Genomic DNA, 21,253 nt, shown 5'->3' on the forward strand with positions numbered 1-21,253 from the left:
ACTTTATCTCCCTCCATTTTTTCTTTAAGATTTTACAGACACACAATGTTCTTTAGTATATACCTGTAAACTCCATGTGTGACAAATGGAGGAGGAAACATACACTATGCAAAACCTTCAAACAGCCACAATTACAGCTGGGAGGAGAAATAGAGTTGGTTATCAGGGAAACACTGAGACCTTTGGAAATCAGATTATATATGTCAAATGCATTCTACCTTAACAGGGAGTCACAAATATCAAAGGCTATCAAAGGCCCTACACTGATTCGTGAGTTGTGACTCAGCTGTATTGATGTAGTCACAAACAAAACAAGAACTCTGATGACAAATGGCTGACTTTACATTTACATTAGGTGAAAAGTGAAGGACTTGTAACTCTTATACACCGATTCCCAACTTCAGGAGGGTAAAACTTAAAAGTACTGACACCGCCTCATTGTCTTACACTTTTCCACAGTGTTTTAACAACAACAAGAGGAGTCCAGCTGCAGTAGTCAGCACTGCACAGGTTTCAAACAGCTCCAGTTTGTGGTTTCTGCAGAGGTTGCACAGTGTTTGATGCACTGCCATGATTCCTCTGCAGTGGAAGTAACTCCGGCTGCTGAGGAAGTTAAGAGGAAATGTCACTGCGTCCTTTCCATCTGTAATTTATAGGTGTAGGTCAAAGGAACAGGTGCAAACACTTTTCAGCAGGAAATCACCAATCAGCATCCCCCAGAAAAGGTCAAAATGTGTTCCTTAAAACCTTAAATTAAAAGCATCTAAATTCTTACAGAGGAGAAGAATGCAGCAATGAACACAGACAGTGGTGACACTGCAGCCTCTGCAAGCTAAGATCTTAGCATCTGTTAACGATGAACGCAAAAATCAATATCTCAGTCATTTTTATATCATTAGCAGCCTGGCTGCTTCCTGTTAAACTCCTGATAGTGCCTACTACCATGAGTTCGTGCTAAAAATGTGTACATGCATTAATCACTGAAGACGTAACTGATTTGAGCAGTTAGTATTATGTAGCAAATCACAGTCACCTCAAGGCACTTTATATTGCAAGGCAAACACCCTATAATAATACAGAAAAAACTACAATACTCAGATGGCCCCCACAAGCAAGCATTTGGCAACAGTGGGAAGGTAAAACTCCCTTTTAGCAAGAAGAAATCACTGGCAGAACCAGGTACAGGGAGGGGCAGCCATCTGCTGCAGCCAGTTGGGGTTGAAGGGAAGAGAAAAAAAAAGAAAAGAAAAAAGAGCGCGAAAAAGAACCAGAGATTATTAATAACTCATGATTAAATGCCTGGCGTCTAAACACAGCGAGTGAAAAAAGGTGAGTGAATAAGAAATACTCTGTGCATCATGGGAAGTCCCCAGTAGACTAGGCCTATTGCAACAAAACTAAGGAAGGATTCAGGTCCAGTCCTACTTGCTTTATCAAAAAGGAAGGTTTATCTATTGTTGTGATCCAAATTGGAAGCAGAAGAGGGGCTTTATAGCTGAAGGCTCTGGCTCCCATTCTGCTTTCAATTTTCTAGGAACCACAAGTTTAGCCTGCAGTCCAAGAGCAAAGAGCTCGCTTATGGTGTTATGGTACTATGAGATCTTTTAAGATAAAATGGGGCCTGATTATTTAAGACCTTTTATGCGATGAGAAGGATTTTAATTAGATTCTGGATTTAACAGGAAGCCAGTGAGGAGAAGCCAGTTTGGGAGAAATATGCTCTCTCTTTTCTAATCTCTGTCAGTATTCTTGCTCAAGCATTTCAGATCAAATGAAGGCTTTTCAGAGTTTTTTTGGGGGGGACATTTTGATAATAATGAATTTCACTAGCCTAGCCTAGAAGTATAAAATGCATCAACTAGTTTTTCAGCATCACTCTGAGATAGGATGTTTAGAGATATTACACAGATGCAAGAAAGCAGTTCCACATATTTTTGTTTAATTTGCGCAGTGTTACTCAGTGATACTAGCAGCCAAGGTAATGCCATCCAGAGTGAGTATCTGGTTAGATGCCATGTTTGTAATATTTATTTTGCTATATAAGGACAATAACCTCAGTTTTATCTGAACTTAGAAGTGGGAAAATGATCATCCAGTTGGCAAGATAAGTGGGCCAGAGAGAGCTTGAAGTCACCCTGGCTTACCTCTAATCACATCTGAGAGAGGGAAAAAGGTCTTAACATTCAACCTTTTATGTTTAAAATGATACAGACTGTTAGTCTTGGTAGCAGGGGATCGGTCCGCCAGGGCCTCCGCTCCTGGCCACCGCCTGACACACACTGCACCAGACCCCTACAGCACCTCCTGTGGGTGGTGGGCCTACAGAAGGATGGGCCCATGTCCCTTTTTCAGGTTGTGTCCAGACAGGCCCCATGGACTGAGGCCTGGCCACCAGACACTCGCCCTTGGGCACCCTCTACGGGCCCAGCTCCAGGGCAGGGCCCCAGTAACCCTATCCCAGTCAGGGTGAACTGTTCCTCTGATTGTTATCGCTATGTCTGGTCCTTCACCCAGGACCAATTTGCCATGGGAGACCGTACAGGAGGCAAAAGTCCCCTGAGAACATAGCCCCTGGGATCCCTGGGACACAAACCTCTCAAGCATGATAAGGTAGCGATTCACGGAAAAGGGTGGAGTACCCACTGTGGGACAGAGACGAACTGATGTCCCAAGTGGAGGAGTTTAAATATCTCAGGGTCTTGTTCACGAGTGAAGGGAGAAGGGAGCGGAAGATCAACAGATGGATTGGTGCTGTAGCTGCAATGATGGGGATGCTCTACCGGCCTGTTGTGGTGAAGAGAGAGCTGAGTGTAAAAGCAAAGCTCTCAATTTACTTGTCGATCTACGTCCTTTTCCTCACCTATGGTCATGAGCTGTGAGTAGTAACCGAAAGAACGAGATCGCGGATACAAGCGGCAGAAATGAGCTTCCTCTGAAGGGTGGCTGGTCTCTCCTTTAAAGACAGGGTCAGAAGTTCGGCCATCCGGGACAGGCTCAGAATAGAGCCGCTGATCCGCCACACTGAAAGGAGCAAGTTAAGGTGATTTGGGCATCTGACAAGGATGCCTCCTGGGTGAGTCCTGGATGAGGGGCATGTCCCACCGGGAGGAGGCCGGGAGGCCAAGGCGCACTTATTCTCTTAACCTTTTTCCTCACAAAGATCAGAACAAGGTCAGCATTATCTCAGAGTAGGTTAATTAGATATGTATAATTCAAGTGATTTGATTTTGTTTTTATTAGTATTATTTGATTCTGCTTTTGTTTTACTGATTCTAAATTACTTTAATAAAATATCCTGCATCACAAAAGTCTACATTATGGACATTACCTTTTTAGCCCTTTGTTAAACAGTACAGGTAAAAACCCGAGTATTAATCTGCTTTAATATAAATAGCTCTTAGAGGCCACTTCAGCCTTACAAAAGTAACAGACCCCTGGGACTTTCCCAAGTCACTAAATGAAACCAATGATTTTCCAAGAGAACCTATCTGCCATTAACAGGTGTGGCTACTGGATGCCAGGCCTGCAAGGGTACTCAGACTCCCGTTTTTTCGCATGAGAGGAGGCAGGGTAGACACCTGGAGAGCTTTTGAGGCAGTTAGAATTGGGCAAGTCCCCTCACCCATCAGCTCCACATAAGCTCTGTACTGCCTACTGGGTAAGATCCATGGGATCAGAGATTAGGATTAATTTGACGGAGCTGTATTGGGGTGCTGGTCCTACAGATCGACACAGGTCTTAATGTCTTTAAGACATTCCTGCAGTTTAACTAAATGAATGAAAATCTATGCTATGCCTTCAAATGGTACTGCCTAAAGGAAGCCTATACAATGTACATAAAAGTGGTTCTAGCACAGAACCCTGTGGAACTCAATAATTAACCTGTGTGTGAAGAAGACGCTCCAATTATGTGAACCAATTGGAGTCGGTCAGATATATATGATTCAAACCAATGCAGCACAGTAACACTCACAGCATGTTCTAATCTCTGTAATAATACAATATGTTCAATGGTATCGAACGAGGTCTAGCAGGACAAGAACAGAGACGAGTTCACAAGAAGACCATAAGTAACCTTCACTAATCCTGTTAGTGTAGTGAGATGAATTTTGAAACCTGACTGGAAATCTTAAATTAAACCTCTCTGCAGATTATCAGTTATCTGTTTTACAACTGCTTTTTCAAGAAATTCTGAGATAAAATAAAGGTTGGACATCGGCCTAAGCTAAGACAGTTCGGTCAAGTGATTGTTTAATTCCAGCCACCTTAAAGGCCTGTTGTACATAACCCAACAGGCTTCTCGGCTTTTTTAATTATTGTTGAACAGCCCAGCCTTGAACACAGCACATTAACACCATGTACAGGTAATGCTGACAGACTGTCAATCTACTTATTTTCAAAGAAGGAAACCAGAGAGAAAAATCAATTGGAGAGAAAGAGTCTGACTAAATATCACCTATTACCCTATGATATCATAATGTTGCTGGGGAGACATCATCATATTGCAATTAAAAAAAGAAGGAAAAAAAAGGCTGACGTCAGCGTGTTGTAATTAAAAAAAAGTTTTAGAAAACACAAGAGCTATCCCTTGTGCTGTCTGAGTGTTTTTGTGTTTTCTTGAATTTTATTTGTGAAGAATATAGACAGTTTAATATTACAGGAATGCTTGGTTCAGTGTTCTGACTCTTATCCTGACTACAGTGCTAAAAAGAAACCCTGGGTTGTCCTTTTGTTCTTCATCACTGATTGATAGTAAGATGTCCCAGCGTTATAAAGGGCTTTTTTTTTTTTATAGAGCAACAAACTCTTTTTCAGGCTAAATTAAGATTTTCTAAATTAGTGTGACACTGTTTACTCTCCAGGTTATATGCTTTAAAGTGCGTGTTTGAGAGTTGCACTAGTGAGTCAAGTGCTTCTTAATGGTTTTGCCTTTAGTAGCAGAATAACAGTAATTATTGGAGCTTCAATTTTAATAAATTTAATAGCAAATTTAAGAAGCTGCTTTTATCACCTGCGAGAAGAACTCTGTTGTTATTTTATTATTGTGGCTATCATTTGCATCCAGCTGATGAGGACCTAAAAGCACAAATGCGCTGTGTTCATCTTTAAAGAAAGCCAAGCTCAGCTTTGTACCTGTGCTTATTTACCAGGAGCGAGCATAAACAATGCTGACACTAAGAAAGAAAACTGTAAAAACACAGTCTCGGAAACCAAAACAATGAGCTAAAAGTCCATTTACTTGCATTGATTCTATCGATTCCCCCCCTCCTCCTTGATATGCATGCACACCTGCATGCATCTTAAATGTTTTTTCTTCCATGTATTGGCTTAGCATCTAAAGTACTGACTCATTAAGGTTATCAGGAATTGCCCAACTAAAGTATTAAGTATTGTATTAAAAGTTTTATTTATCGCTGGCCATTTCCCCCCTGACCATATTTATCTTTATGTTTTATTTATGAATAGTTGAGTAACTCATTCATCTAATTTTAAGCTATTCTAGCTGGACTGAGAAGCACATGCATTTCCCATACAATGTGAAGTGAATACACCTGCACCTACTTTTAAGTTGCAGGTGGTAAACAAACGCAGGAACTTACGGCGCATTTCCTGCCTAAGTAGCAGAACAGGCACTCGTTCTCCTGCGGGGTAAGGAGCAGGGAGCCGACGTTAACCGCCCTGCGGGGCGGCGGGTGGCTGTTCATGGCACCAGAATCTTGTAGTCGACCCCGAAACAATGCAGTTATCCCTGGAACGGGCACTACAAACGGCTGTATTTACAGAAAATCCATGCGGGCTCCGGTTGCTGTGGCCTGCAACCGGATCATCTCCGCTCAGTTCGACTCCGAGCAGGAGGGCGGAGGAGGATGTGGTTGCGATCTCTTTTCCAGTCTGGCTCCTGCTTAGGAAAAACCCTTGTATTCTCAGTTTGATGTTGAATGTGAAACCAGTGACTCGTTAAGTGTACGTAGACAGATAAACGCTCAACTTTCATTCGGAAACTCCAGCGACTGCAGCAGTAATGCGTACATCCAACATGGCAGCAGGAGGGAGCAAACCACTTTAAGGATACAGCAGAGGGGTGTTGCTTTCAACAAAATCTGCCCATATCCGCTATAATACAGATAACATGGGCAGAAAAGCCGAAAGATGTGACACATTAAACACTGTAAAACTGTTGAACTATATATATATTTTCCGTGGTAAGAATAAAATGTCGCTGAAAACAAAAACGGTTCATCCCATGCGGCAGCAGAAATGCAGCTCTGCAGAGGGAGAAGGGTGGGGGGCAGGGGGATGCCAGAAGATGTAGAGCGTGGAAGTATGAAGAAAATTCTCTGTAAGGAAACAATTAGCTTTATCATTATCATTTGCCTGAAATTAAACCGGCTGGATTGTAAAATAACATTATATTCTTGTGCTAATCCAGATATAAAATTTATTTTTATATTATACATATTCTACTTTATCTTGTACATATTATAATGTGTACAGTATGCAGTATGTAGCCTACTATGTGTGTTTAAACATAGTAAAATAGACTTGATTTACTGCTTTCTTAACCAGGAACTTTCTAACCACCATAAGCACTGCAGACATTGAGAAATAGATTTTGGGAGACCAAAATAATGTGGTAAAAGGCTCAATTCTCTATGATAATTCCCTATGACATTATTTTTACAGGTTACATCTTTATAGTTGTCTAATTAAGTACTTAAACCTGATTCCGTGACCTGACCACTAACCATTTTTCTGCTTTTCTACTGTTTCCACTCTTCTGGTGTTCTGCAAAATGCCCAGAATGGCACATATCCGCAGTCCTTATTATTCCAGTCAGTAGTGGTGAACAACTACCAACAGAGCCTACAATGATAAGTGACATCTTATACACTCAAGTTTCAAAACTTGATCTGCTAACATATTAGTGCCAGACACAACAAGGTGCCTTTTAAGGTTTTGTAGAAGACCAGTCCAGAAGCATAATGTGTTGGCTGTTCATTGTATAAGACATGTTGATATCAAGAAGCACAATGTTAATGCTCTGCTGTGACAATCAAATTAACCTAAAATATATTTTAATAGTAAACAAATAAAATGTTGAAGTTTGTGAATGCTGAGGTGACAAATGGACAGACAGTCTCATGCAGGACCTGTCTTCATGCAGCAAGTACATCAGTGGAATTAACACCAACACTAATCTGGAGACCAGCTGCTCCTACATTCTGCAGTATAAAACACTGAGCAAAGGTCACAAGTTTCAAAGAAGCAGCACCGACAATCTACGATGTTCTCATGAAGCAGGATCTCAGTAATTGAAAACTTTGGTAGTCATTTTTGGGACCAAGGATTTTATCCTGTAAAAAAGTCTTGTTTGCTTAAAATGTTATTTAAAAAGCTGATTAGTTTATCTTAGTTTCAACAGATGGTGGAGAGGGTTGGGGGTGGAAAGTTGTTCTTGCTAAATAGAGGCAGAAGAGATTTCTAGCACAAGGGATGATGTAAAACCAAGATGGTTATACTTTTTTTCACTGTTTGTTTTGTATTTACACTATTAGGATTCGTGTAATACTATCAATATCATATCATATGAATTTATAATAGTTTACCTAAACATTTTATTGCAAAGCTATCGAATTTTTTTTGCACGTTCAGTACATTTCGGTAATCATATTGTTGTACTTACAATTTTATTATTAAATAGCTGGGATTTTTTTTGTTTGTTGTTTTTTTTCTTTTTACTTTACTGCCACCTATATGGTATTGCTAAAGTACCCTAATGGCCACTAGATGGTGATCTTCTCATGCTTTTCTCTTCCTTGGTTGATGGTGGGAAAAGAAGCATTGTAGAGCAGAGGTGGGCAATTCCAGGCCTCGAGGGCCGGAGTCCTGCAGGTTTTAGATATCACCCTGGGTCAACACACCTGAATCACATGATGAGTTCATTACCAGGCCTCTGGAGAACTTCAAGACATGTTGAGGAGGTAATTTAGCCATTTAAATCAGCTGCGTTGGATCAAGGACACATCTAAAACCATCACTTCTTGTTCAAGAGTGATGGGAGAAGGGCGCAGGAAATTGACAGCTAGATTGGTGCTGCAGCCGCAGCGATGCGGACGCTGAACTGCTCCATCGTAATAAAGAGAGAGCTGAGTGTAAAAGCAACACTCTCAATTTACTGGTCGATCATCCCCCAACTATCACCTATGATCACGAGCTGTGGGTAGGGACCGAAAGAACGAGATTGCGGATACAAGCTGCAGAAATGAGCTTCCTCTGAAGGGTGGCTGGCCTCTCCCTTAGAGATCGGGCGAGGAGCTCGTCCATCTGGGAGGGGCTCAGAGTAGAGCCGCTGCTCCTCCACATCAAAAGCAACCTGTTGAGGTGTTTCGGGCACCTTACAGGATACGTCCTGGGCACCTGAGTGAGGTGTTCCAGGTATGTCCCAAATGATGGTAGGCCCCAGGGCAGACCTAGGGCAGGTCCAGGACTCGCTGGAGTGGTTATGTCTCACGGCTGCAGGATGGCGGTTGATGGCTGGTGAGAGGAAGGTCTGGGCTTCTCTGCTTAGGCTGCTGCCCCCACCACCTGGCCCCAGATAACTGGAAAAAGATGGATGGGTTTTAAATCTCTGCATAACACAGAATCTTATACTTGGGGTTGTTAATGACATCCTCCTGGCTACAGATGTACGAGATCATGTGGTCTTCGTTCTCAGGGACTTAACAGCTGCCTTTGACATGGTGCATCACAATATTTTACTATCTCACTTGGAACACTGTGTAGGCATTTGTAGCACTGTTCTGCAGTGGTTTAGGTCTAAGAAAACTTTTTGTGTCAGTCTTCTTGGATTTCAGATCCTCCTCAGCTCTAGTCTTGTGTGGCGTACCACAGGGATCAATACTTGGACCTCTGCTTTCCCCCCTATATCGCTTGCCCCTTGGCTCTATTTTTAGGAGGCACAAAACTGCTTTCTATTTATATGCAAATGAGATGCAGGTTTATATGCCTCTAAAAGAGAAAAATTACTACTCCATTCAAGTGCTAAATGACTGTCTTTGAGGAAGTGAAAACTTGGTTGACTTTTAGTTTTTTTAAATTTTAATGAAAATAAGACAGAGGTTCTGTCTATTTGGCCAGGTGTCACTGGTGGGCTATTTTCATGTGGACACTGGCCCTCTAGCACAGTATGGAAAGGCCACTGTCACCATTTGGGTTTTAAAATGGATAGTGATTTATGGTTTGACAGTCAAGTGAGAGCAGTAGTGAAATCCAGGTTTTTCAGCATAGGTAACTGGCCAAAATTTAACCCATCTTGTCAAAAAATGATCTCAGAACAGTATTCCATCCTTTTATTACAACTCGACTGGATTACTGTAACTTGTTATACCTTGGTATTAGCCAGTCATCCTTGTCACATCTTCTGCTGGTCCAAAATGCTGCTGCAAGACTTTTAACTGGTACACAGAGAAGGAAATGTGTTACTCCTGTTTTATCCTCACTAATAAACTGATCTGCAAAGGCCAGTAATGTTATGGGAACAGAGCTGGACTCCCTTAGGGTGGTGCATATGGCCACCTATGTGTACAAACATGGAAATTAGAGCATCAAGGGAAGCAGGTAATTCTTTAGCTGCTAATTCTCTCTTTAGTTCATTATTTAAAAAGTACAGAAAAACACCTCAGAGGCCCTTTTCCTCCCAACCTGTCTCTTCAGCCAGAATCCAAAAGTTGAGTGATTAATCCTCAACACTCCTCTTACATTGCTTTAAATAAAATAGCCTGTGAGTCGCTGAGTATGGATTAGAGCCTTTATCAAACACATTCCAGAATTTGTTTAAGAATTCTTCATGAGACATGGATGTTTGGGTCCCCATTTTAAGGCTCTTCCTCGCAGTAGTGCCATCAAGAAAACTAAGGCACACTGGGAAACAGGCCACGTCCTGACAATGCACCAAACCTGGTACACACACACACACACACACACACACACACACACACACACACACACACACACACACACAGAGACTGGGAAAGGAGGAAGTGGAGAATAGGGAGCAACAACAGTGCAAAAAAAATGGCAGCTCACACTTTGAGGACCGACATACCGTGACAAAATTATGCATAAACTACGTGACTTTGCATCTTTCATCTCTTTGTGTATGAGAACCTCCTGCCTTTCATGTATTACTGTTTAGGTTCAAAGTTTGATTGTATAAAGGCATGCATTGACTTGAAAAAATGACTCCCCTCAAATGTCTTAAACCAAAAGCAACAAGCTTGTTTGGAAATTGTGAAGAGTAGAAAGTCCAGATATTGGTGTGAAAATGTAAGGATTAAAAGGAAAAAGGAAAAATAATCAAGTAAAACACAGATATTTAAAAATTCTACTACAATACATTAATCAAGGGTATGTACTTTGTTACTCTCCACCTCTGATCATGACTGAGTAAATGAACATGGTCATGGAGATGCTCTGACCATCTGTTGCTCTAAAGTGTTCTCTTCTTCACATTAAAACGTTTCTTAAAATCTAAAATCTGGTCATTTAAGGAAATTCTCAAAACAAAACCCTCCATGAATTAATCCTAACTGTTGTCAATATGTTGCATTTATTAAAGACTTTCTTTATGAAGATGGCTTTGTGAGTATTGAGTAACGTTGGAGGAGGGGACAACAAAACAATACTCGGGCATTTCTGCCCTGATATCACCGCAGGGACCCAAAAGAATTGGGTGCAGAGACAAAGAGATCATTCACAGCTTATCAGATGGAGATTTTCTGAGTTTTACAACACCAAGAGAGGAGGCAGTCATCCACCAACAGGTCTTAATTTGAAGCACATTCAGTAAAGAAGGGGAAGGTATGTAATCTGTTCAAGAAAATTGCTATTATAGCTTCTTTAAACTGTTTTACCTCATCAAACGATAAATAGCAGATACTAGACAAGGAATCAGTATTTCCATAGTTGCTAATAGTGGGAAGTTTTGCTTGGTAGTTAGTGGCCATTAAAAAGCAAAACGGTGGAAAATCGTTAGTTGCCCTTAACCGAGACTGTGAGAAGTTGTGACTGTGCCTGGCAGTGAGCTACTGTCCTTTGCCGTTGTCCCAGTGTGAAAAGACAAAAAGACTCATCATTCAATAACAGTTAAAAATGTCTATATCATATGTAGGTACTGGGTTGTCACAAGTTTTGGGCAACTCATTTGACAATTTGCCAGATTGACAATGTTAGGCTAAGATATTACTGAACATATGATTTTGCCTCAAGCTTCCAGCAATGCTAACATCACACAGCATGACAACAGAGATGGAAGAAACATTTTTGCAACTACTTATTTAAAATATTCACAAGAAAGAAACGGTTTATTGCAAGTACACTCCATTTGGACAAAATTTGCTTAGCCTCACTTTAATATCATTGCTCTGCAGGTTAAGCATTTGCATTTTGTTGTTTACAAAGATTATAGGATATATTTCCCAGTGAACTTTCTCAGTAAAAATCGGAAGTAACAGGTATATGATTTAGCACTGAAGTATACTAAAATGTGTTCTAAAGTAAGTTCATTAGTGTGTATTTTATTCAGTGACATGTATCACTTTTAAATCAGGTTTCTCTATTTCAGGGCTCCATTATTTATCATATAGTTATTTTATTCTCAAAGTGGTTGTATTGGGGGCTGATAATCAAACAAGTCCTCAGCAAGGAACAAGTGCCTTTTAATGAACAAGGCACATAAACTTACATCACTGAATGCAGCAGGAAATTACATGTATGTTTATCAGTTTGCAATCGTGACTTTTGCTGGACAACATTTTCTTCTTTTTTACGGCACCAGTCTCTAGTGGTGCAGTTTGATATCTAACATTACAGGACAAAACAATAGTATTTTGACTTTTTTCTCAAAATAGTATTTTGAATGAAATCTTGAAATTTCGACTTTATTTTCAAAATGACCCAAATTAATTTTTTTTCTTAAAGTGGCTCTTATTCTGCTTTTTAGTACAGTGGATGATAACGAGCCAAACAATGTAAACACACAAACAACACCTAAGACAAGATATGATTCTCTCCTCCGCATGACATTGTCATTAGTCACATGATTTTTTTGTCACAGCAATGCATTATCTGCATCAGAAAAGGACTTTTGCTTGCTTGCTTGCTAACATTTCAGGTAGTGATGGGTCAAACATTACATGCATCGATATGGTGTTTCGCTTTTTGTGCTTACTGCGTGCTCCAGTGCAGTATTGGTGTGTCTTTTCTTCAATTTTTAGTTGATAAGATTAAAGATCAATGCCTAAATTTCCGCAAAGCCTCCTTCTTGTTCTGCTAGTGAGGCCCCCCCTTCTCACTCTTGGTCTACTTTGATAGGAGTTTTAGTGTGTCTGCAAATCAGATTATGTCTGAATGGTGCTGGAGTTCCTACAGGCTTGGTGCTGGGAGTTATTCTGTTTTTAATATACATTCTTCCTTTAGGCCAGATAATACAGCAGTTTCTTGATGTTTCTTATCATCCTTTGGCTGATGATATTCAGCCATACTGCTTCTGAAGATTACCAACTCTCCGCTTTGATTGACTGCTTAAAAAACATTAAGCAATGGTTGAACAACAGCTACTTACAGCTAAAGCCAGACAAAACTGAAACCTTGATTATTGCACCGGACAGTTCAATGCCTGACATTAAACAGCAACCGGGTGATTTAGGTCTCTTGCAGAAGCGTAGCCTCAGTAATTTAGTTGTTATTTGTGATTAAGCTTTTCCTGGGAGCGAAACTTAAAACGGATAGTAAGAATCTGCTTTTTAAATTTATTTTATTTTTCTCCAAAACTCTGCAGCGAGACTACTGACTCGCTCAAACAGAGGAAATCATATAACTTCTGCTTTAAAGTTGCTACACTGGCTCCCAATCAGATCTAGATTTCATTTTAAAATTTTACATGGACATTACATGGACAGGCCCCTCACTATATTGCTGATTTGATTCATATATATATATACACCTCTTTTTGTACACTGAGGTCATTAATTCATAGACCTTCAAAAAGCAGCTAAAGACATTTTATTTCAAAAAGCTTTTAATTAGACCAGTGCTTTTATGATGCATTTATGATTGTGTTGTGCTTCGTTACCTCTCGTGTGAAGCACTTTGTCACATCTGTCTGTGAAACGTTGCTATATAAATACACTTTATTTACTTTACTTATCAAAGCACAGGGCTGACTTCAGAATGCAGATATGCTCAACATTATGATTTAAACCTTTAAATAATGCTTTGAAAACCAATATTGGTGGGTGTATTAAACACATTAAGGATAATAATGCTAATGTTTTTAAAAAAAAGATCTTTAGTGAGGTCATTAGTAGAGTTGAATATGTTAATATTTAAAGCTATGAACCCAGAATGAGTTCTGAGATGAGGCCAGTGGGAACGTGATTAGTTGATAACAAAGACAAATAATGAAGTGAACAACCTGTTGATGAAACTGGATGAAATGAGAGATCACCTAAGTGATAACCAGTGACTAAATCACGTTTCAAAGCAGTTTGTTTCCCTAAAAATGAAAAAATATACAAAGTAAACTTGGATCCATTTTGTGCCTAATCAAGTTTTGACCAAAATTTAATACCAAATATCCAGGAGTTATAGTTAGTTTATAGCTGTTTAGATATTTTGATCTAGATCAAAGGGGTGGATCAACCAACTGTTAATCATGACACATGACAACAACAGTTTACTTCCTGTTCCAGTCTGGACCAGATGAATTCAGTTGCGTCTCACTCACAGTTCCATTGCATTCATCTGTGATGAAACATAAAATTGAATCTCATGTGGATGTTTATACTCAGATCTTGTACTTGGGGGGTCTTTCTTGTGGTCTGAATTCACCATGTTTCCAGGGGTTCCTGCTTTCAGTGGTTTGGAGACCAGCCTGAGCGCCTTCACCACACTCTGCTTGTCTTGGATTAGCATCACCAGAAAAAAACATTCAGTCTGCAGGATATTGAAGCTGGTGCAAAACACACTGCCTAAAGAAATGCATTTTAATCTGAGTGGGAGGAAACCTTCTGATAATCTTTCAAGAACTTATTTGTGACTGTAACTGCCTTTTTCTCGTCCACATTCTTCTGCAGTTCTCAACTTACTGATCCAAAACTACTGAAATCATACACTTCTTGTGCCATTAAAATCATTGGTGAACAATCCAGGGCTTTCTTAGATGAATGTAAAGCAGAAATGATCAGAGAAGCCTCAGCCCACCAGTGGTTTCCTGCTCCCCTGCTCTGGTTACAGTCCTGAAAAAAGAATGATGGGAGATTTTCCATGCGTTCTTGGAGACAACCTCAGTACCCATGTTTCCTAAGAGACTGGCCACAATGTCTTTACCCTAACTCTGGAAAAAATGAAATATGATTACTTGCTTGTGAGGGGTTCCAAGAGCAATTAGTGGATGATGGTGTAACATAAAAAGCTGTAGAGAACAGTGATCGAAGAAAATAACAGTCTTAGTTTGAAAAAGGCTAAACAAGAGTTTGCCTGTCCTACTGCATGTGTGCATGACTATATATACAATGGGGTTTCTACTGTAGATTTAAAACAAACATGCTTTGTAGAATTTAGTAAGTAAGTGTCTCATTCTGACACTACTGAAAAGATTATGAAAAGGCAAATATCAGACAACCTATTTTCAAGCTTTGTCATATTTGTACGATATTTACTTAAAGGCATTATATAGTTTTTAAACTGTTAAGTTAAATATGAGTTCCTGTTACATTTTTGAGTTCATGAAACCTATTTTGATTCACTTTTACTATTTTGCAGTTTAAATAAGCACTATTTAAATGTTTAATTTCACTGCAATCATTTCTGTTAAAACATTCTTATGCTTTGACTGAAGTCTATGCGTTTTACCATCAACATGTATAAATATTTAATTTGGTTAGCTAGTGGGAAAGCATCAATGTAAGCATGTGCAGTATCAAAACTTCTAAATGTTAACTAAAATAATATGCATGTTGTGTTTTGAGTTTGTTGAGTTATATTTATTGTTAAACCCTTTGGATTGTGCTTCATTTTCCTTCATGTAGCAAATCTATGATACGATGGGTGAGGAGAGTTGCTGGGTTGATGACCATCATTGTGTTAGCAGAGACCACAACGGGTTGAACTACTTAATGCAAAAAGGAGGACTTGCAAAGTGTACTTCGAGGTCTTTATAATGAAATTTCTAATACAATTTTTTTTTAAAATATAAAACATTTTAAAGATCAGTGTTTAATACTTTAAAAAGTAGTTTTTAAATGACCATAATCCTATAGAAGAGTGAATGAATAATAAGGCACATCAACTGAACATATTTCAATTCTTCTTGTAAGTACTTTAATTTATTTCATCATTAATTTACTCAGTGGCGATCTCTTTCATTCACAAGAAGCATGCAGCAAATTGCCTTCCAATACCAGCATAAATGGTGATGTCACAGTTGGCATGCATACAGCCATTGGAGTGACTATAAATCAAGCTTGTTGCTAGTTTTACCTTTAGAATATGCGACTGTCCCCTGCACCATGACTCACAGGTATGTCTGCATTTTGTGGTTGGTGTGTTTGAGCCATGCAGTAGTAAATAACAGTTAAGTTTTTAGGTATTTAAGTTAATTTATGAAAAGATGATATCCACATTTAGAAGTTGTTCACTGCCTCCAGAAGCACTAACAACTTTCTACTAAATTTAACTATGTTTTAAATTCATGACAAAATATTACTGTGGCTTTTCTGATTTCTTTCTGCAAATTTTTTTTTAAGGGACACTTTGCTAATTCACCACAGACTTTCCTCAAACTATCTCATATTGGTGGTTTTAATGTTTAAAAAGTGTGTGGTTTTACCAGCCCCTCTCTCTCTCGTCATTTGCACCAATATTCACTCCATTGCTCTTTGCAGAACAAGGTAGCTTTGTTTCTTGCATTATTGGGGAATTTAGAGCATTCACTTCAGTGCTCATCACTTATGTGCTTCATGATTGTTCCTGCTCATTGAAGCTCATAATGCATTTATTTTCCCTCTGAAAATGTAATATCTGCTCTCTCTCTCTGTGCAGGACTACTAATTGTTCTTTGAGGAATCAAGGGCCATGGTGCTAATGGCACGCCATCTCCTGCTGCTGGTCTTATGGGTTTGCATAGTTGATGGTGACCAGACCAAACCAACCCAACCACCTCTGATACCTCATAAGCCTTTTGTTGTAGTCTGGAATGCTCCCACTGAGTCATGTCGGCTTCGATTCAAGGTGGACTTGGACCTTAGCATTTTTGATATTGTAGCAAACCTCAATGAAACTCTAAGTGGACCAAATGTCACCATCTTCTACCACAGCCGTCTGGGATACTACCCATACTACTCGAACTCTGGGATCCCAATAAATGGTGGCCTGCCGCAGAACCAAAGCATCTCCAAACATCTTGGAAAAGCCCGGGCTGACATTGACAAGTTGATCCCCCACAAAGATTTCCGAGGTTTAGGCGTCATTGACTGGGAGAACTGGAGGCCTCAGTGGGTCAGAAACTGGGGCTCTAAAGACATCTACCGCAAAAGGTCCAGGGAACAGATCCGAAAACTTCACCCAAATTGGCCAGAGAGCAAAGTTGAAAAGGAAGCGAAGGAAGGCTTTGAGAGAGCTGGACAAGCTTTCATGAATCTGACCTTGGCACTGGCTCAAGGTCGCAGACCAGGTGGACTGTGGGGGTTTTATCTGTTTCCAGACTGCTACAACTATGGCTACAAACAACATCCACAACATTACACTGGGGAATGTCCAAATGTTGAACATGTTCGCAATGACCATCTGATATGGCTCTGGAAGGAGAGCACAGCCCTCTATCCATCCATCTACCTAGACTATGAGCTAAAGTCCTCCTCTAACACAGTCAAGTTTGTCCATTATCGAGTCAAGGAAGCTATGAGGATTGCATCCATTGCACGTGCGGATTTCACATTGCCTGTGTTTGTCTACTCCCGACCATTCTATGCCTACACCTTTGTAGTTCTGTCAGAGGTAGGCCTTAAGCTCTTTAATTACACCTTCATGGTGTGTGTGCCAACTGGACACATTTAAAAAGCAAAAAAGTGTCTATTGGCCTAATAATTAAGCTATATACAACATACTGCAATATTTTGCAATGTTTGGGGGACCATTTTTCCTTATGATCCACTTCACAATTATCCCTGCTTTGCTTTGCTCTTTTGATGTTAACATATCCTAGTATTTACCACAAAGATGGTTGTAGACAAGAGAAAATTAATAGATTGTGCAATGGTGGATATAAAGAATTGCTGGATCTCTTTAAAGGCATCATAAATTGAAGTGTTAACAGTGTTTACTGGCAAAATATACACCTGTCCTTTTCTTTAAGAGTGACCTGATTCATACTATTGGGGAAAGCGCTGCCTTGGGAGCATCAGGTGTCGTCCTTTGGGGATCCTCAGAGTATGCTCAATCACAGGTAACTGCTAGACATACAGACAAAAATAGAAACACAGATTTAAACAAATTTGAGGAGCTGTGTAAAATGTAAATAAAAAAAAAAAGAAAAATTTATCATAAGAAAAATATTTGCTCATTTTGAATTTGATGGCTGCCATCAGGTAGTTCTGGGGGCTGGGAGGTGGCCTGGGGCAGGGATGAAGCAATTCAGCGGCTGACTGTTTGGCCCACGGCAAGGATGAACTAGTTCATTGGCCACCGGATCAGTCAGGAGGTGAGCAGAGGAGACAAAGTTCGGTGGCTGGGCCAAGAGGTCAGGGGAGAAGACAGGCCACTTCAGGAGGCTGACCAGGTGGGCAGTGCCAGAGATGGAGTTCAGGAGGGTTGGCTGTACTGATGGTGCCAACAAAGGCCCTGTGTGTCCATTACTGAAGGCTGACAATGGTAATGAAGGCGACCATCAGAAGGACGACTTTATGAAAACCCTCTAGAGGCCACCGTCAGCAGAGGGATAGAAGAGTTAAGGTAGATTGGCTGGGATTGATGATGGTAATGAGGATGCCATTCAAAAATGTAGGTTAAAGCTCTATAATGCAAAGAAGAAGCCATGTGTGAACATAACCAGCAACTGGTCTCTAGAGATCCCCAAAAATCACAGACTTTTATTTAAAGGAGAGATACCACACAGTGGTAAACATGTCTCTATCCCAACCTTTGAGACATTTTACTGCCACCATTTTCAAAATGAGCTAAAGTCTTGATGTGCAAAAGCTGCACCAAATAAAACAATAAAAAAGAACTTCCTTCTAAAATAAGTTAATTGCTAAAATAAAACTAATTGTGCTGCACTACAGTGGCCTAACATATAAAAGACACGAGAAGCACTGCAAGGAATATATTTAAAAAGCAAACACCACATGTCAAAGCTCAAGTGCATGACAATTTACATTGCAACCCAAAGGGGGGAAAAACATAAGAAAAGTCTGCAGTGCCCACCACCACTCAAAATCACTGTGGTACATGCAAAAAACAGAAAAAAAAATCACACTAATTTCTGTGCAGTTCCTTTACTGTCTGAAAACACAGAAACAAAGACCTTACACTAGTCTCCAATGTGATGCCTTGATGTTAGCTATATTGAAACTACAAGACGATGGACTGCCAAACATGCCAGAGTGTGTTCTAACCCTGTTGTTTTATGGAGGTCTTATAAACAAAAACACCCTGTGAAAATATCCCTTCACAAGGCTGGTATTTTAAAGAAGGCCCATTTGGGCCCAGATTTACTAATGTCTGCAGTAGCCAAAAGACTTCTTTAGATGTTAACTGACTGAAAGTTATGAAGAGTAATTTTGTGGCTGGCCTTATGGTATATGTATTTGCAAGAGTCTCACTTTCAGGAGGAGAATATTTTAACCAGTCACGTTATCAGAATCAGTGACTAATCAGCACTTTGCACAGATGGCTCAATGCTCCTATTGCACTGCCAAAACTTTGGCACTGTCCTAAAACTCTTCACTCTGTCCTCATGCGCATTTAGAGGTGAGCCCCATAATAATACCGTTTTCATAAGACAGAGGGGAAATGATTTGAAATGAGCTTCTTTCGGTTTCACTCTGTTTCTGGCTGCATGTTTGTCTATAAATTACAGTGGTAAACATAATAAAATACTCCATTTTACTATGTAATGCTTCAAGGTCATAGGTCAAAGGTCAGGGTTATTCAAATTAATCAAATGCTTTAGTTTTCATTGGATCACCTCCAAACTTTAAAGCAGTATATTAGTCATTGGAGGGCATAATTTATTAGTGCTTTTCTAGTTCTTAGCCTTTATATTTTATGACAGTTCAGCACAAGAAAATGTCTTTAAAGTAGGGAATAAAAAAGCTAATGGTGTTGACAATGCTGTTGAAAATTAAATACAATATATTATTCTAATAAATGTCTTATACGTTTGACTTAGAATTTCTCCTTCCTCCCCTAGAGAAACTGCCTAACGGTGAAGAAGTACATCAATGGTCCTCTGGGACATTATGTCATCAATGTCACATCAGCAGCTAAGCTGTGCAGCAAAGCATTGTGCAAAAAGAACGGTAGATGCATCCGTAAGAGCCTGGACTCAGACACTTACCTACACCTGAACCCACGCTTCTTCCACATCCACCACAACTCAGCTCCCAGCGGCCCTCGCTTTCACATCAGTGGCCACCTAAACAACCACGACATCCTGGATATCAAGCAAAAGTTTACCTGCCAGTGCTACCAGGGCTGGACAGGTGTTTACTGTGAGGTACCTCAGACTATGCCACCTCTTCCTCTTCCTCCCCCACTCCAACCCACTGTGCCGGTACTTCGCCCTCAGGGGATCAATCTGCTGGGAGACATCCTGCTCCTCCTGTCACTCCATTTCTTCTGTCTATGTGTCATCATATTCCTGGGACTTTGTTTGATTATCAAGTCTCTCATATTGTAGACACAAAGATTTTATTTAGGACCAGAGAATTGCTGTAAAGTCTTTGCCAGACCACAAGTGTGATCAGCCACAGTTCATGCCAATGTCCCCTAGTTGAAGAAAACTGTTTGTATTGAAAGAATGAGAAATTCTCAGATTTGGCCTATAAATGCAAAACTCAGTCTGATCGTGGTCTGATCCAGGCAACAATGTTTGTCTCTGTGTTAAAGTTCAGTTCAGGAAAAATGTACATTGCGGTTTTATTTATGTCACAAATTGCAAATTTAGATTCCCATAATGTTCCCACTAAACAATATTTTTGAGTTTTTGTTTTTTGGTCTTTGTTTTTAGTTTTACCTGACTGTTGGCTGCTGACCAGCATTCATTTCAATTCAGTTTGATTTATATAATCCCAAACCACAAAAATGTTGCCTCAAGGTGCTCTTACTTTCCATTTGAAGGGAAAATGATGACAATCTGGGAGGAGAGAAATATAAAAATTCTGTAATCCATATAGGCTTTTCTAAATTCAGTGGATTGGGCTTAAACTTTTTCTGTATGATGAACTTAAGTTGCTGGTTTTCAGGAACTTTATTGTCACTAACTCCATATTTTGATACAAGTTCTCGCAACAAAATAAAGTTTCTCTCTTGAATAATATGTTCTAGATTCTTTCTATCCCCTTTACATGCCATGATGCAAAAGTCAGTAGGTTCTAATTTTTGGACAAATATCTGGATTGTTCCAAATGGGAGCTACACGGGATAAGTGAAGACTTATTATTATTTATTTTTACTTACTTATCTTATTTATCAAAAATTTCCACAGGCTGTCAAGGACGTGTTTAAGTTAAGGCTTTTAAAGCAGTTATAATGCTCATTACTGAAGCCAATGAAAAGCAGAGCATACACACATATAGGTTCACCCATGAGTTACGCATCAGGCTTCCTTTTCTCCATTTTGAAACAACAAACACTCTTTAGCTAAAAAGTAGTGAAAACAATTGGTAGCTCTAAACCACCATTGTGTTTTGGGTTCTATGGAGTTTTGAAATGTATTTGTGATGGTTTAACTATTCATAAAAAATTCACAATGTTTGAGTGTAGTTACTTAAACCAAGCGATAGAGTTTACTAGAATTAGTTCTGCCTAAAGTCAATTATCTGTTCTCACTATCATTTTAATGAGTGATATACGTGAAGTTTTCAATGTGTTAGACCTTCACTTGATATATGATTCAGAACACTAATAAATAGCTTATCTTTACTAAACATAATGCATTCAGAAGGGGGCAAATGGGAATGATGAGATGAGGAGA

At 39.7% G+C, this 21,253-nt stretch overlaps 2 protein-coding genes across 3 annotated transcripts in view; one reads left to right on the forward strand and one right to left on the reverse strand.

Moving 5' to 3' along the window:
- The window catches only part of LOC113026240 (actin nucleation-promoting factor WASL-like), a 30,262-nt gene extending 24,000 nt beyond the window's left edge, over positions 1-6,262 (reverse strand). For both annotated transcript variants that reach the window (XM_026174775.2, XM_026174774.2), the window contains exon 1: positions 5,601-6,262. In XM_026174775.2, coding sequence (XP_026030560.2) covers positions 5,601-5,705 — 105 coding nt within the window. In that variant the 5' untranslated portion in view covers positions 5,706-6,262. The remainder of the gene's footprint in view (positions 1-5,600) is intronic.
- A 4,462-nt stretch (positions 6,263-10,724) lies between these two features.
- Positions 10,725-20,594, forward strand: hyal6 (hyaluronoglucosaminidase 6). The gene is made up of 4 exons (XM_026174773.2): positions 10,725-10,860; positions 16,102-17,055; positions 17,414-17,503; positions 19,469-20,594. Exons 2-4 carry the CDS (start codon positions 16,135-16,137, stop codon positions 19,955-19,957), a joined length of 1,500 nt encoding a protein of 499 aa, XP_026030558.2. The 5' UTR covers positions 10,725-10,860; positions 16,102-16,134; the 3' UTR covers positions 19,958-20,594.
- Positions 20,595-21,253: the final 659 nt, after the last annotated feature.

The sequence above is a fragment of the Astatotilapia calliptera genome, chromosome 7, assembly GCF_964374335.1.
Source record: "Astatotilapia calliptera chromosome 7, fAstCal68.1, whole genome shotgun sequence".
Taxonomy (NCBI): domain Eukaryota; kingdom Metazoa; phylum Chordata; class Actinopteri; order Cichliformes; family Cichlidae; genus Astatotilapia; species Astatotilapia calliptera.